This window comes from Archocentrus centrarchus, chromosome 12 (genome assembly GCF_007364275.1).
Source record: "Archocentrus centrarchus isolate MPI-CPG fArcCen1 chromosome 12, fArcCen1, whole genome shotgun sequence".
NCBI classification, from domain to species: domain Eukaryota; kingdom Metazoa; phylum Chordata; class Actinopteri; order Cichliformes; family Cichlidae; genus Archocentrus; species Archocentrus centrarchus.
The window spans coordinates 7,735,633-7,751,396 of NC_044357.1; the positions used below are offsets into that span (position 1 = coordinate 7,735,633).

At 42.2% G+C, this 15,764-nt stretch overlaps 1 protein-coding gene across 5 annotated transcripts; it reads right to left on the reverse strand.

The window, feature by feature from the left end:
* Positions 1 to 164: 164 nt before the first annotated feature.
* Positions 165 to 15,473, reverse strand: hnrpkl (heterogeneous nuclear ribonucleoprotein K, like). 5 transcript variants are annotated; one of them, XM_030742241.1, is made up of 16 exons: positions 15,334 to 15,473; positions 13,837 to 13,943; positions 13,089 to 13,186; positions 12,944 to 13,000; positions 11,708 to 11,751; positions 10,365 to 10,437; positions 8,967 to 9,080; positions 8,314 to 8,442; positions 7,887 to 8,194; positions 6,380 to 6,433; positions 6,142 to 6,178; positions 3,379 to 3,394; positions 2,929 to 2,961; positions 2,737 to 2,804; positions 2,479 to 2,648; positions 165 to 1,710 (listed from the first exon to the last, which is right to left on the reverse strand). In XM_030742241.1, exons 2-16 carry the CDS (start codon positions 13,895 to 13,897, stop codon positions 1,680 to 1,682), a joined length of 1,293 nt encoding a protein of 430 aa, XP_030598101.1. In that variant the 5' UTR covers positions 13,898 to 13,943; positions 15,334 to 15,473; the 3' UTR covers positions 165 to 1,679. The 5 variants fall into 5 exon arrangements, 4 of the variants coding, with proteins under 4 accessions (XP_030598101.1, XP_030598100.1, XP_030598102.1 ...); XM_030742240.1 differs by having other exon boundaries at positions 13,837 to 13,946; XM_030742242.1 differs by lacking the exon at positions 15,334 to 15,473 and adding an exon at positions 13,337 to 13,394 and having other exon boundaries at positions 13,837 to 13,946.
* Between the last annotated feature and the right edge of the window lie 291 nt (positions 15,474 to 15,764).

The window sequence follows — 15,764 nt, forward strand, 5'->3', positions numbered from 1 at the left end:
CTTTCACTATTACATTATAGGAACAGATTTCCGGTGTTAACCAGCAAACTACGGATGCATGTGATAGAGCAACTGGCTGACACACTTCGCCATGCCTGTAAAGCAATTACATGTACTACAAGGACGTGCAGCACACTTCCATTAAAATAAAAAGGCATACACAATCAGCTGTGACACAGACTTTATTTACTAAACACTAGTACTACACAGAAATACAGAAAATCACCACTCATGGACTCACAAATCTCTTTGACATCAAACTGCAAAGAAAAAAAAAAATTAAAATAAAATAAATGCATCTTAAGAGATCATTTCACAGAACTTTAAAAATACTTTAAAATTAAAAACACAAACGCACAAATAAATGGATCCAACTGATCAGATGTTAAGGTTGCATTTCAGCGAGTCCATCCCTGTGAGCGGCGGCGGAAAAAGAAATCAAATAACGATGGAAAGGGAACTAAAGATTACCAAACCTGTCTTTTTGGCCCCATCTTCTTGCGAGAAAGTATTAAGTAATCCGGGCCGATCTAAACACTCATAAAATTACTGCTTTTTTATGTAAATATATACACACTTTATACAACTTCTTGTCTTTCAATGAAAGACAAAAAAAAAAAAAATCTTAAAACTTTCTTTATGCAATTCCGCACTGGCAGAAGTATCCCAACTTAAAGAAAAAAAATTATATTCTGGGAAACAAGTTTGTTCACTTTCTAGCAGAGAACTGGCTGAGAAGTCACACTGATGTCTGCTAAAATATGAAGCTAGCACCACCACTGATAGGGAGGTACACCTACAGTACTAGTAATTTTATGAGTAATACACCGAAAGGAATCTGAAAATGGGCGCCAACAGGTTACAAGCAAATATCCAAAGCTTACATTTGTGCTGAGGTAAGCCAAAGAGAGTCGACTAAAGAGTGAAAAGCACATTTTGGCTTCTTTCTGTACAAATTAAATACAGAGATATATGTTAATCTGTGAACTGACAGGTGGATTTCCTGCTGCACGCGCTCATTTATGTGCTAAAGTAAAGCCAACAGGCTGTGGGTGCTAGCTTCATACTTACCCTCCAGCAGACACGAGGCCGGCACCTCAAATCCCCCTCTGCTTTCAATTTTAGCGTGATGGACGTAAATAAGCGTATTTCCCAGACTCTCTCACCGAACCCCATCATTCAAACAAAAAGCACTTCATTAACAGAGGGAAAAGGGCTGTTGGAGGTCATGTAAAAATTAAGTTTATTCACCGTGCGTCTTCATCTGGAGAGTGTGCTTAAAACTTTGAGGGGAAAACAAAAACAAAAAACATGATGATCCAAAGGAAATCATTACATTCTGCATGCTGTACTGAAATAAAAGAAATAAGGGCCAGAAGGGTGGCTCTCACAACACCAAAAGTCATCACACAGATGGGTTTACTCCAGTAACGCCACAAGAACCTCTTAAAAGTAATCACACCAGCACAGAAACGTGTTGCTGACTGCTGTTTGACAGCTTAAGATTTGTCAAAATAAAGACTGAAACACAGATAGGCAGTGTAGTGTGTGTGTGTGTGTGTGTGTGTGTGTGTATAAGGGGCACATCTACCCAAAGCAGAGGAATGTAGGCTCTGAATAGCAGGAACAAACAGTATGGCAGCATGGCTTCACTCTTCTGCTTCTTCACTCCTTTCTTCCTAGAAGAACCGACCCGAGTACTGCCTCACGCTGAAATAAGACACAGATAAAAGGTAAGGACAAAACATTAATATTTATGTTAACAGAAACATGGCGCAAGCTCAGAGCTGTAAATGCTGGATGTGACAAATTGCAAGACATCCTTCATGTGAAGCACATTTGTAAGTTATAAAAAGTAATCCAAGGTCAAGGCTGAAAATAAATTCTGTCTGCAAGAAGCAACCTGACTACTGAGACCAGCTTAGCTATTTAGTGGTGTGAGGGAGGGGGGGGGGGGGGGCAGTGAAATGAAAAGCTCCACAAGATGAAACACTATTTTCATCATTGATTAATCTGCCAGACGATCTTAACCCTGTCTGTAAGAAAGTACAAAAAAAAAAATACTGTAAAAAAGCCCAAATTTTCCAAGGTTGTGTTTTTAAAGCACCCCCACCCATCCAGTTTCTCAAATCAAGCTTCTCACATTGGTGGAGCAAAAACCACAAAATAATTTCATCACCAATTTCCCAAAAAGAGTTGCAAAATTTCCGTTGACAGACGGATTAATCTAATGATGGTTCTAGCTTTGAGTGTTCCTGGACAAACTGTGAGCCTGTCTGAGAAACTTTGGCTGATATATAAAAAAAAACAAATGTGCATTTATTATGCCTGAGCACATTAAAGTTAACTCAAAGTAAACAAACGAGAAATGATTTGTTTCCATTTGGGTGTGGGTGAGCACACGGGCCGGCACAGAAAGGCCTCACTGCTCCGTGGAGCTCATACTGATGCCTCGGGAAAAATCAGAGGAGCGCGTGCCTGTTCTGCAGCAAGTACTGGGCATTCTGGATCTGGTCCTGCGTCCCTGTGATGGTGATGATGCGGTCCTCAGAGCCCTCTAGTGGTTCATCAATCTTGATGGATGCCCCGGACTCGTGGCGGATCTGCTTGATCCTCTGGCCGCCTTTACCGATGATGGAGCCAGCCAGCTGCGAAACAACCATGCAGGGGAGTTAAAAACAGGTGTGGGAGTGGCATCTCTTTTCTGTCATCGTTTCCTTCAAGTGTCCTACTTACATCTTTTGGGATGGTGACTTGCGTTGTGATGACTGGACCTCCGATATCACTGTATGAGCCTCTCCCACCTAAGAGGAGTTAAAAGCACATATGACCGGGGGGGATCAGTGTTTAATTACAGCATGCCACAAGAAGAAGCAGTTCCCTCAGGGTTAGGAAACAGTGGGACAGTAACGATCGATCCCAACTCACCAGACTGAAAGTGCTCCCAGGAAGAATTGTTGTCTTTGAAAATATCGAAAAAGAAAACAAAGAAAGGGAAAAAATTAAAACGCACCCCAGAAGAAAGAAAAGAGAAAAGTGACGTCCAAAACTAGAGCTGCAGTTCATTTATTTAATCAGCTGATTCATTTATCAGCAAAAATAAATGAGGAACAAATTCGAATTTTAAAAATGTTAAGCATTGCATGGTGTCATCTTTTCCTTACATAGAGGTGCATTCAATGAACACTGTGCTGAACAGTTAGCTCATCAAGTCAAAACTGAACTGAGAGCAGTGGGTTAGAAAACCCGTGACCTAGCCTATGCAGCACCACGGTTCTCCTTTAAAAGCTCTCTAAAACAAATGATGAAACTATGAAAATAAAAGTTTCCTTTGATCAACTGTAATCTGTGCAGGAGTTTGATAAAGAAAACACTCACCATATCCACCTCCACTCTGCATTTCAGGATCAATTGTTGGGGTGGGGAGGGGTGGGGTGGGACATGAAACAGAAAGGGACATGTTGAAGACCTCTAAAGCACTCAGTAGCAGTTACTTTCCTAGACCACCACAGGGACATACCATCATTCATATATCTGACATACCCAAACGCAGCAGCAGTTTGAGTTCACGATATTGCCGAGAACAGCTGCAGCCTTTGTGGGGAAGTTCGAGAAAAACTCGATTCTGACAACGCTGCCTCTTCCACAGGAGGAATTTCAGCTGTTTTTCAGCTGCTCAGTTCACACGGGTCTGACAGAACAGATATGCTTCTATTTTAATCAGCCTACGTAAGCTCCTGTTTTACTCGCTCTATACATGCCCAAAAACACATTTACACTTCCCGGGATTCTGTTTTCCTGGTTCGTGCAGAGACTGGGACTGTGTTACTATGTGAACACAAAGTGATCGTTGCTGCTCACGCTGCAACACCTCTGTAGACAGTTTTAGCCTTTTCTGTATTTTTTAACGTAAACATTTTAAATGGCTCTGACACGAGGACATCCATTTAACATGGAAGCGCATGTTTGATTAGACAGTGAGGAAAATAATTATTTGATCTCTTGCTGAATTTGTCAGTTTGCTCACTTCCAGATAAATGAAAAATCTCCAATTTTTAATGGCAGTTTCATTTTAATGGAGACACAGAATACCAACCAAAAGTCCAGAAAAAAAACACATTACATGAGAGTTATAAATTGATTTGCGTGTCAATGAGTGAAATAACTACTTGCTCCCCAAGCAAAACATGACTTAGTACTTGGTGGCGAAACCCTTGTTGGTAAGCACAGCAGTAAGACATTTCTTATTTTTCTTATGTTCTTTCTATTGGTCACCAGGGCTGCACAGCTCTCAGGAGGGACTGTGGCCCACTCCTCTTTACAGAAACTCGCTAAATCCTTTAGGTTTCTTGGCTGCTGCTTGGCAAGTCAAAGCTTCAGCTCCCTCCACAGAATGAGGTCTACAGACTGGCTAGGGGCACTCCATGACCTTAATGCATTTTGTCTTTGGCAACACCTTTGCTGCCTTGGCAATATGTCATATGTCACTGTCATGCTGGAATACCTATCCATGACCCATCTTCTGTGATCTGACTGATTTTACAGTGCATAGTCCCATCCATTGGCCCATCAATGCAGTGAAGTCGCCCTGCACCCTTAGCAGACAAATGGCCCCAAAGCATAATGTTTCCACCTCCATGCTTGACTGTGGGGATGGTGTTCTTTGGATCATGCGCAGCATTTCTCCTCCTCCAAACACAGCAGGTTGAGTTGATGTCAAAGAGCTCGATTTTGGTTTCATCTGACCGCAGCATTTTCTCCCAGGCCTTCTCTGAATCATTTAGATGTTCACTGGCAAACTTAAGACGGGCCTGTACATGTGCCCTCCTGACCTTCTGTGCGCTGCGAGATTTCAATCCATCACAGCATAGCGTTACCAAAGCTGTTCTTGGTGACTGTGGTCCCAACTGCCTTCAGATCATTAACAAGCTCCTCCCGTGTAGTTTTGGCTGATCCACCACCTTCCTCAAGATCATTCTCACCCCATGAAGGAAGAGCTTGCAAGTAAGTAAGTTGTAAGTGAGCAAACTGACAAATTCAGCAGGGGGGTCAAATAATTACATTCCCCCACTGTATGTGCACGTTTGCTCACAAAAGGAAGTGTAGCCATGGTTTCAAAAGAAAAAAAAAAGCCATATACAGTTAGTGATAATATGTGATGATAGAGGAATGTCATGAAAAGCACAGGCTGCAGTGGAAAATTTTCATACATCTCTAAATGTTTATAGTTTTTTGAACATGTCAACACTTTGCTCCAACGACATAAAGTAAACTGCATACTTTCACTTTAGTTTATGTACTTTTTGCAATCGTCTGTGATTCTTTTACTATAAGCCCCTTTAACTGTATTAAAGTACAGCTTAAAAGCTTGGCCATGGACACGGTCCGCAAACTAGCAGATTTGCTACAAGTCCCGTAACTATTACACTGTTTGCATTTAATTTTATATGTGACAATGTTTACTTGTCAACTCAGATAATCAAAACAGAGATAAGTTTTGATGAAGAAAAAAAAATCTGTTGACGCTTTTGCTGCTGAAATTCTCGTGTCTTTAAAAAAAAAAAAAAAAAAGATTTATAAGACATGCGTCTAATTTTTTTATCCTGTTTTCCTGGACACGTTAAATGAATTAAATGGCATCTGTTGATATTTATGTGAGCAAATATATCTTTCTGTCTCCTTATTAAAACTGTTTTTTTTGCAGCTTTAAACCTGTAGGGAAACCGGTTCAGGACTCGCTTTGGCTTCTGCTCATTTGCTAGCCTGGCGGATCTCCGGACTACGTACTCAGCTGCTCTGTGGTAACCACGGAGACAACAGTTGCCAGGCAACAACAGGCCTACATCAGTGTGCATACATAGTGAGAGGAAAAAAAAAAGAAAAAAAAAAAGCAGTTCAGTGTTGGAGCCACTGCACTTGTACTAAAGTGGGAAAAAGAAATTCCAATCATATGATCTAAAGCAGGATTCACACACAGAGACTACACAGGAGGAGGAAGCAACACACACACACACACACACACACACACACACACACACACACACACACACACACACACACACACACACACACACACACACACACACACACACACACACACACAGATTAGCACTGCAGCAGCATCAGTAAACACAGACTCACCATGCTGTCATAGCGGTCTCCTCGGCTCCTTCTGTCACTACAGACAAAAAGGTAAACGTTAACATAGTTTCTCCAGTGTAGGGGACACTTAGAGCAGTACTTTGGAAGCTAAGTATGAAAGGACAAGTAGACTCCACAGATGATCTCTGATCAGGTCTCAACTACGCCTTCAGCTACTGAGCAACTTTCAGTGTCATCCGTTTTTAAGAGAAATAATATTACTGACAATCCTACTCACCTTGGTCTGTCATCCATGCTACCATGATAGCTGCCGTGTGAAAACCTGTCACCTCTGCAAAAAACATGACAGAAAAAGAAAGACAGGTTGGGAAAAAATACACAAACATACACACAACATAGAAAAACAAATGGATATCTAAGGATGCTTTCATACTCGCATTTTGCTTTGTTTTGCCATTTAGGAGCTGTCACTCCTTGTATGGAGTGACAGCTCCTAAATAGCCTCCTGACTCCAGGTCCAAATCCTGTAGGCCCCCATTTTAATATGCCCAATTTCAATTTCAATTTTTGTGTTTACAAAGACAGTACAAAGCTTTGCTGTCTATGGCCAATTTGTACCTTCATGACAACTATAGATTTTTTATAATAACTCATCCACTTGAATTTGACAAAGATGTAAAGTTTGCATTATTGGTGGGAAGAACATTTTGGGTGTGCTGGTGCCGACAAGGCTGCCAACCTCTGCCAATCTGAATCTGGACTGAACTCTGACTGAGTTTGTGGTGTCGGAGCCTCGTGCAGCACTTTTAATAAAATAATATGGGCTGCTGTGCAGTTAACTGTACTAAAAGACAGTGTAAGGGGCTCGACACACGGGGAGCAACAAACGACAGCGACAAACGGCCCGCATCGCCGCTTGCGTCACTTGTCTCCAAGAAATTTGATTGGTTATGAAATTGGAGGGATTTAGACATCTTCAAAGCAGTCCGTGTCAGACAAGGCAATAAAGATGAAGAGTCAGAAGATTTTACTGGAACTGACAGAAATCCTGCTGTTAAGTCTTCTCTACAAAAGAAAAAGACAACCTTGGGTTCATCCTATATTATCACAAAAGTCCTCCCTATCTTTCTGTTTAAGGTCAGTCTGGCGCCAACAAGTTTCCACGCGGCTGCCTTTTTATGTGTATCTCGATAATCACTGAGTGAAGCGTCATATAATACAGGAAAGTCAAACAGCTAAAATTATGCTTTCTTCCATGTTGAAAGTGGCTGCAGACTGCAGCGTGTAGCATTCTCTCCGCTCATTGGTCAGCCAATGAAACCCTCACTGATTGGTTTAGTGCCACGTGACAGCGACAAAAGTTGAACTTTTTTCAACTTTGCTGTGTCGCGTCACCTGCCCGCGTGTGCATGTCTACGTATACGAGCTCGAAATTTCACATGCACGAGTTTCGCCGGTCGCCTGGCTGGAGGAGGGCAAGCGATTGTTGCCTCATCACACAAGTTCCACAGGAAATGAATGGAGAAGGAACGACATCGCTCCTCGTGTGTCGAGCCCCTAAGAAGTGGGTGCTCCAGTTTTTCTAGTATTTAATTTTTATGTTACTTAGCACTTATGAGCAGGTATCTCTGTGTGTCTTAGCCTATGGATCCCAACTATATGCTGACGGCAAACTAGAGGTTTTTAAATGGGAGTTTGAAAAAAACAACAAACAACATCTTTTATTTAAAATATAAACCAGTTCAGATGTGAAAGCACTGCCAAGTCAAGTGGACGCCCCTTACCCTCCTCTTGGCGGTGGTGGCGGGGGCAGAGGCAGATTACGAGCTCGGCTTCCTCCTCGTCCTCCTCTGCTCAGTGGTGGCGGAGGGCCTCGTCGGGGACTCATGTCATCATAATCCCTTCTGGAGGGAGGCATGGGCCTGCTGCCACGAACGGGAGGCATGCGCTCAAAACCCCCACGTACACGAATGGGGAAGCCACCGATGGGTCGTCTGCCCCTCTCTTCAAACAACATGGTGAAGCCACCATAGTCGTACGTCTCATCATAGAAGTTAGGGTCATAAGGCTGGGCGCGACCTTTGATTGGTGCCTGCCGGTTGAAGAAAAAGACAATGAAACAGAAAATGTACTATTCTTACTGCGAGAGATGAACCACAGAATAATGAAACATGTTAACCCTTTTAACAGATCACATGGATGTAACCGTACCTCTGACACTAGCTCCAATATAACTTTTATACATTCAACGACGCGTTCTGGCTTTCCTCCGACTAAGACGACTCTGTCAGTGGAGTGTGGACAGCACTCCTGGAACAACTTGATGGTGGTCTGGGTGTTCTGAGGCACAAAAACAAAATTATTAGTCCTCTTTCCAGTCTATCAATTTCACCTGTGACCTACTAGCTATAAAGCTGGTCCAGAACACAAGCAAAAACAATCCTTAAACACATATATGAGGTGTAACTAAAAAGGCCCACATAATGGACCCAAAATGAAAAACCACGCTTGATTTAAATGTGGACACTGGAAGCTGTCTGGACACATGCGAGGAGATGATCTTGAAGGTATGATTTTTTCTTTTTTTTTTTTTATTCTTATGGGCAAATTCTTTAAATGTTTTATGACATCTTGCATTCTATATGGTTACAACTCCAAATAGGTTAGATTTGAAATACCTAAAAATACCTGAAGTATGTACAAGTTAAAGAACATCTGGAAAATACAGATAAATAAAAGGAAAATGCACAAGCCAGAGAGAGAAACATCCAAATATTTCACATAGTAACAATAGTAACCTTAACAGTACAACCTTTGGGACAAAGCATCATGTGAGGATCCTCCTCATCAGGATTCTAGCTTACCTCTCTTAGCTCCTTTATCTTGGCGCCTTTCACTCCAATGATGCCCCCTGCCAAGCTCTGATGGATCAGCAGCCGAAGCTCACAGTCAAAATCAATCCCGCTGTAATGTTGGTACTAAAGAAACAAAACGCAAGACCAACAATGTCAGCAGGGTCAGAATCACTGCCTGCAGTTTATTATTAAGCCATTTGAGCACCAGCCTATACGCTGCCAATGTGGGGAAAAAAGAAACGCAACAGCCAAACATGCAGCAATCTCCAAGTTTTAAATTATCTATGCACACATCTTCATCTGTAAGGATCACAATCTTGCATTTGCCTGAAAAAAATGCTCATTTTTATACTTTAATACTGTCAAGAATCCTTTGAAGGCAATGATTGCCTGAAAGTCTTGAACCATGGACAGTACTAAACAATAGGTTTCCTTGTTTGTGATGCTTTGCCTTTACAGCAGCTCAATCAAGCTGACATCAGGTGACTGACTCAGCCACCGCACTTCAGAAGACTCCTCTTCCTGATCTTTAAGGTGGCTGTCCACCTGTACTGCAATGCGCTGTCCAGACAACTTCGTTGCATCTGGCTGAATCTTAGTATTGCTCTGCAGACTTTCAGAAGAATAATGTTCTGAAACTGGGCGGTTTGGTACTTTCCTCAACATGTACCAAAATGTTGATTTTGACTGTTTCATTTCGAACTGACTGTGGTGCCATCCAGAGCCAAATGCATTAAAAAAAAACAAACAAACAAAAAAAAAACTAAACTAATTATATTTGTTACTTAAATGTAAAGCAAAAAACTTGAATCAATGTAATTTGGGTTTGTAAATTTTCACATCTTCAGTATTAAAAAGTACATTAATAATCTGCATGTGCCAGTTTTGGAAGAGATGGTTTTACAGCATTTTTACAACTGGCATATCAATTACAAAATTTTTATGGGAAGACAAACTCTCAATAAATTACCCAAGATAGAAATTTACAGTGGTTTAGAAGAACATAAGTGATGCATTCAACAATAAAGAAACTGGAATCAAAGTCTGCGATAAGCTGAACTGTAATTTTAAGGATTACAACCAATAAGTGGTTGGTGGTAAAGGCCACGAAAATGCTGCTGTGTACACATATTGCTACTCCTACTATAACACAGTGTCACCAGCGGGATATATGGCTGCGTGGAGGAGACATAAATCCCTTTAGGGTTGCATCAAATCTGCCAAATCAAAAATGAGGAGCTACCTGCTGTGACAACATCTTAGTGAATATGGGAGCAGCTGAAGGTAGCAGCTGCTTCTTTTTCTAAACTATTTGTTGCAACATATAACATATTTCATAAGAGACATCATCAGCTATTCTGGACTGTGCTTTGCTTATACACATGCACAATTAATATGACAGCTTACCTCTTCTAGAGTCGGTATGATTTTCAGCAGGATCTCTCCAATAGTGTCGATACTGGCGTTCACACTCAGGATCCTGTCAGGAACCATTTTAGCCAAAAGTAAGCAAGGGATTACAAGGAGGAGAGAAAGTAGAACAGAAAGCAAAACCTGATAAAAATAAATAAATAATAAAATACACGAGAAGCAGTCCAGCAAACATTTACGAACAGGCTTACGAAAGGTTTAAAAACTTTAAAAAAAAAGGAAACATTAAGACTGCTGCATTCTACGCAAAATCATAACTTTTCCCCAACACTACGCTGAGTAAATAAGCAGCTGACATGCACTGATTATAATATTATTTTTAAAGACAAGCTTAGGAAGGATGGGCAGTTTCAGAGCGGCTCAAATTAATGTGATTGCGGCCACACAGAGTTGGGAGAAAGGGGTGTAAGAGAGAGAGATCTTCTATAACCATCCCACCACCAAGTTGGGGAAAAGGAAGGTAATAACTTAATACATTATCTTGCCATGACAACTGCGCCACCAGGACACCTTCTCATTGTGACCAGGCATTGGGAAAGGGGAGGGAGGGGGACAGGTGGGGAGGAAAGGGCTTGGGGCTGAGGTGAGGAGGAGACGAGGTGGGTAGTAGAGAACAGTAACAGAGCAGAGGGGTTTAGACTGGGAAAGAAATGTGAGTGGTTACCAACTACTTTGTGGCACAGAACAGGGACAGGAACAGGGTGGGAGGATTATGAAAGGTTTGGGCAGGCAGCGCTGATCTGATGTGGCCTGAGAGGAATTTAACAGAAGGGATGCAGCACCATGAAACAAAAGAGACAACATTAATGAGTGACAGAGAGGAAGACGGAGCCTCCGGACAAGAGCCAGCGCTCTCTCATGGACAGTGATGCTGAGAACAGTGGGGTGAAGGGGGTGGGAAGTGAGAGGGCCAGGTGAGCCACAGAGGACAGAGTGGGGGAAAAAGATATCTGCTTTCCACAACGTTTATGGTAAAATTAAACATCACAGCAAGGAAAAAAAAAAAAAAGCATCCGAACGCTGTGTTACTAACTATATAAAACACCAACTACTTGGTAGTGGGCTGTCAGTGATTCTCTGCATGGACAAACTGTAATGACAAAAAGTCCAAATCAATGGAGATGCTGAAAATGTACAGAAAAAAAATCAAAAGGAACAAACATGTCTCTTACAAGTGGAGGGGGAAGGGGGGTGTTTGGGGGAGGGGGGGTATACTGTCATGTATATCAAAATGTTAAAATCAAACAGAAGGCAGATTATCAAAGACATGTGTTTCACTGTTCTAATCAGGCAGTGAGGCAATAACTGGTGGGACATACCGCTCTGGGCCACTGCTGTCTGGGACTGATACACTGGCATTGTACTGCATGGGCCGAGGTGGTGGTGGTTGTGGTGGTGGTGGTGGTTGTGGTGGAGGAGGTTGGCATTGGGCGGGGGCATTCAATCACAAGATGTCAAGTTAGGTGCCCGATTAAGGAGGGGCACAGTTTATGGGCAGGGCCAACCGGGAGTGTCAGGTGGGCGGGCGTTCGGGGGCGGGCGGAGGTTGGGCCAACGTCAAGGTGGGCAACGCAGGAGGGGCATGTCGATCCAGTACATGGGCAACGGAGGAAGGTGGCCAAAAATAAAGACAAAAAAGTAAAAGGAGAAGGGAAGAGGGGGAGAAGGAATACATTTTTAATTGAATACACGCTACACTTTGTCCCAAAAGTGAAATGAGAGACTTGAAACTGTGGTGAGTGAAGAAGAACAGGAAGTGTGACCTGGACAAAGATATGTTTAATCAGCAGTTTGGAGCACTAGACAGATTTATGTCCCTGAAAAGACTTTCCAGTCAGACTTTCAGGCACCTGTTGTCACTTCAAGGTCAAACATAGCTTCAACACTGTTTGGGGAAATGTAATTAAGTTGAAACTCACAACAGGGCTGGAAAAAAAGAAAAAAAACCAAACAAAACAGAGCTGTCTAACAGGACCTTCCTGGTCTGTCCACGTAAGCCAAGTTGGTTTCATCATAGTTACAGTGCATGTCATTTCTGGACACAATACTAAAAGCATGCTGACAAGAAATCTGGGATTAATTATGTGGAAATCCAATGTAAGTCTGCTCAAATTGAGAAATTTCTGATTTTTTATTGTCATTTTGTTAAAAATTCCTTTATCAGGAAAACAGAGAAATGTTTACCATGAAGCACTTCGACCCTTCATCGCCGATAGTAAGAGCACAAATGAAATCTTAGAAATGTATTAAGTTGGATCCCAGATATAAGGACAGCAAAAGTGATGGGACACAACAGCTAAACATCAGCCAAAGGCGTTGGTGAACAGGCTGGCTGACGGGCCAGCGGCAGTCAGCAAGGCAGATGTGAACCGATGTTTAAGCCAATAAACTGCTGCAATCCTAAGGTTAGGTGTGATTTTTTTTATTTGTGCACAAAAATCTGATTTAAAAAAAAAAAAAAGAGCTATGCAGGTTCTGCAACAGAGGGCGCCTTAACCAACTAAACTGTCACCTCAATTGCAGACACATGTGCAGATTTTTATCCGTTTACTCACATCTGTGCGCAGGGCTTTTATGTTCTTGCCGCCCTTTCCAATAACAGCACCGGCATTCTGTGAAGACAGAAAAAAGCGCTTCGATGAACACGTGAAGTAAACGGCAACGTCGCCCCAATAGCCAGTGCACGAACTGAGTCTTTACTTTGCTCTGAAGCAGCACTCGCAGCTCCACCATCTCATCTGTGTTGCGTGAACGTTTGAAGGCCTGCTCCTCATCCATGTCCTCGGCTGGGCGTTTACCTAAGGACAGGGAGTGAGAGGACTTGGCTCAAACGAAGCCAGGCAGTCACTCTGGACAAGGTATTCAAAGACTAACTGGGTAACGGCTAACTGTTTGCAGTAATAAATAATCTAAATACACACATTATCGTTCTTTAAAGAAAGTCTTACCATAATCTTCTATAATACTGAAGAACACATCGGGAAAACAATTTAGGACTGAGCCACCCTAAGGAACCAAATTAACATTACTGGTTAAAGTTAGTAGTTAAATCTAAATACATGTCAGGAGCTAGCTCTACGCCATGTTCCACCCAAAGAACAGGTTTTATTCAGCAGCCAACTGTATCCTGGAAAACGCCCAGCACCACCATGTACCCTTCCTGGATTAAAACACGGACAGACCTGCTCAGGGCCCACAGAACAGCAGTATGTTGGACAGGAGAATCCCTCAACCATCTGACATGTGCACATGCTACAAAGTAGAAGCCAAAAATTTTTTTTCTGCTTTTCCCCCTCTCTCTTTTACGAACTGATTACCCTACATATCTGCAGACTGTATTTCATGCTGGTTGCTTATTTTCCTACTAAATGCATGCGCTCATTCATAGGGTTTGCATTACTCTCATGAATGACTTCTCTCGTCAACAGAAAGCTGTGTGGGATCTTACCATTAGCGTCAGTGTTGCTGAATGAGATATCTTCGTCCTGCTGTTTGCCTTTCACCTCCATTGTCTTTCACCTGCAGTGGAAAACAAACAGGTTCCTCTCCCTGGATCTGCTAAATGGAGGGGATCAAATAATACAGTCAGTCAAGACACACATAACACATGCAGCGACACATCTGATCACATATTGTGAACGGGGTTGCAACAAGACATACTGATTGGGCAACATTAGCCGATATTGGCCTATCACAGCTATATCTGCATTTGTTGTCTGCATCAATTTCTTTTTGCTTTTGTTTCACACAACATAACATTATTTACAATAATCATTGCTGTCTGTAGTACATGCAACAGAGTACAATCTCAGCTACACACACATAACGACCTATACATAAATATCAGAACTTTTTATTGCTTAAAAATCAGCACCAGTCCCAAATATCAGTTTGGCTCAAGAATTAACACTTATTTCTCCAAGTCATTAAATCAGCCAATTGTTGATATAGCCAATTAACTGTAGTTAATGTAATGTAAAATGATCACTGAACTTAAACCTAATGTACCTATAAACTGAGCTATTAAATTATACCCCCCCAATCAAAAGATTAGGTGAAGCAGAAAATCCTCACAAAAGAATTTTAGGAATTTATTCTTGATAAATGACTGCAACAAAAAAATCACTAAGCTACACGCATTGCACTAATTTCATGAGCATGTATAATTACCCAGGCAACATCCTGCAGGGTGGATGCTGCCTGGGTACTTCATCGTGGAAACAATAATCTAGGATTGGACATCTGAAAGCGTGTTACTGGCCTTCGTGCGCTGTACTGTACAAATGCAGCCCACCTACATGCGCTGCCCACTGCTGCTAGCCGAGTACTGTACATGCTGTCTGGACCTCAACTGAGGCCTCACTAAACTTAAAAGGAGTGCCAGTCAACGCCTACATAGCTCAGGAATTAACAGCACCCGTTTTAACTACCAAGAGCAGTCACAGCCAGCTAACGCCTGAAGAGGAGAATCTGGACAACACAGTCATGTATGTGCGGGACACGTTAGCCATTTGAGAAAGGTCCCACAAATGGCTAATATCAAGACTTTTTTTATTCTTTATTTTCATCTAAAATGAAATTCAAAACAGCTACCCGAAGTGACTGAACATTAAGGAAACAGCTCCTATAGGAAAACCTGTTTATCACCTGATGCCTGCAAACAAGTTAGCTAGCTTTTAGCGGTATTGACATTGCGTCCCGAGCTAACAGCGCTGCAAAGCTAGCCAGCTGGTGTGTGTGTGTGTGTTTTACGAGGCGTGCCTCTCAGCTCCACTGTCCACGTTGCGATTGTACAACACCGCAAATAACAGCGGAGCTACGCGGCCATCCCTCCAATGTCAGCCGTCAGGTCTCGTTTAATAATTAGCGACAACTTGCGAACAGCTCAAATGACGCCACGTTACAAGTCGAGCTATAAAAAAATACAACAAACAGAAACACAGACCTGGGGCTTATAAAAGAAAACACGTTCACTGCGGTCCTCCGCGGTCGCCTCGCCTTGAAACGTTCGCACGTTTTCAGCGCGGAAACACGCACCGTGGACGAGCTCGATCCGTCCACCCTCTCCCGGTGGCTGCAAATCAGCGCGGGCGGGGCTAAGGCAGAATGGAAACTCTGTGGGACAGTTTGAATCTTTTGGGAATTTCTGATCCTGAGTCAGGGGTCGCAGACAGTGTGAGGGGGCTTTTCTGTCCTGAATTAAGACTGCCAGGCTAATTAAACCTGCTTCATATGAGAAGTGAAAATACGGTTAAACATTCACATATTTATTTTAAGCATACTAAATAACTTACACATTCTTAGAAATGATCCAATAATAGCAATCATAAATAAATATATTTTTATAAAATAAAATATAAAAACTTCCTGCATTAT

Bases quoted from the DNA above. Each gene is read 5' to 3' on its own strand.
- hnrpkl (XM_030742241.1), bottom strand. From the start codon at position 13,897: ATGGAGGTGAAAGGCAAACAGCAGGACGAAGATATCTCATTCAGCAAC. The intron at 13,001-13,088 runs GTAAAGACTCAG...CTGTCTTCACAG, and splicing joins GAGTGCTGCTTCAGAGCAAA to AATGCCGGTGCTGTTATTGG. The intron at 8,195-8,313 runs GTACGGTTACAT...TTCAACCGGCAG, and splicing joins TATTGGAGCTAGTGTCAGAG to GCACCAATCAAAGGTCGCGC.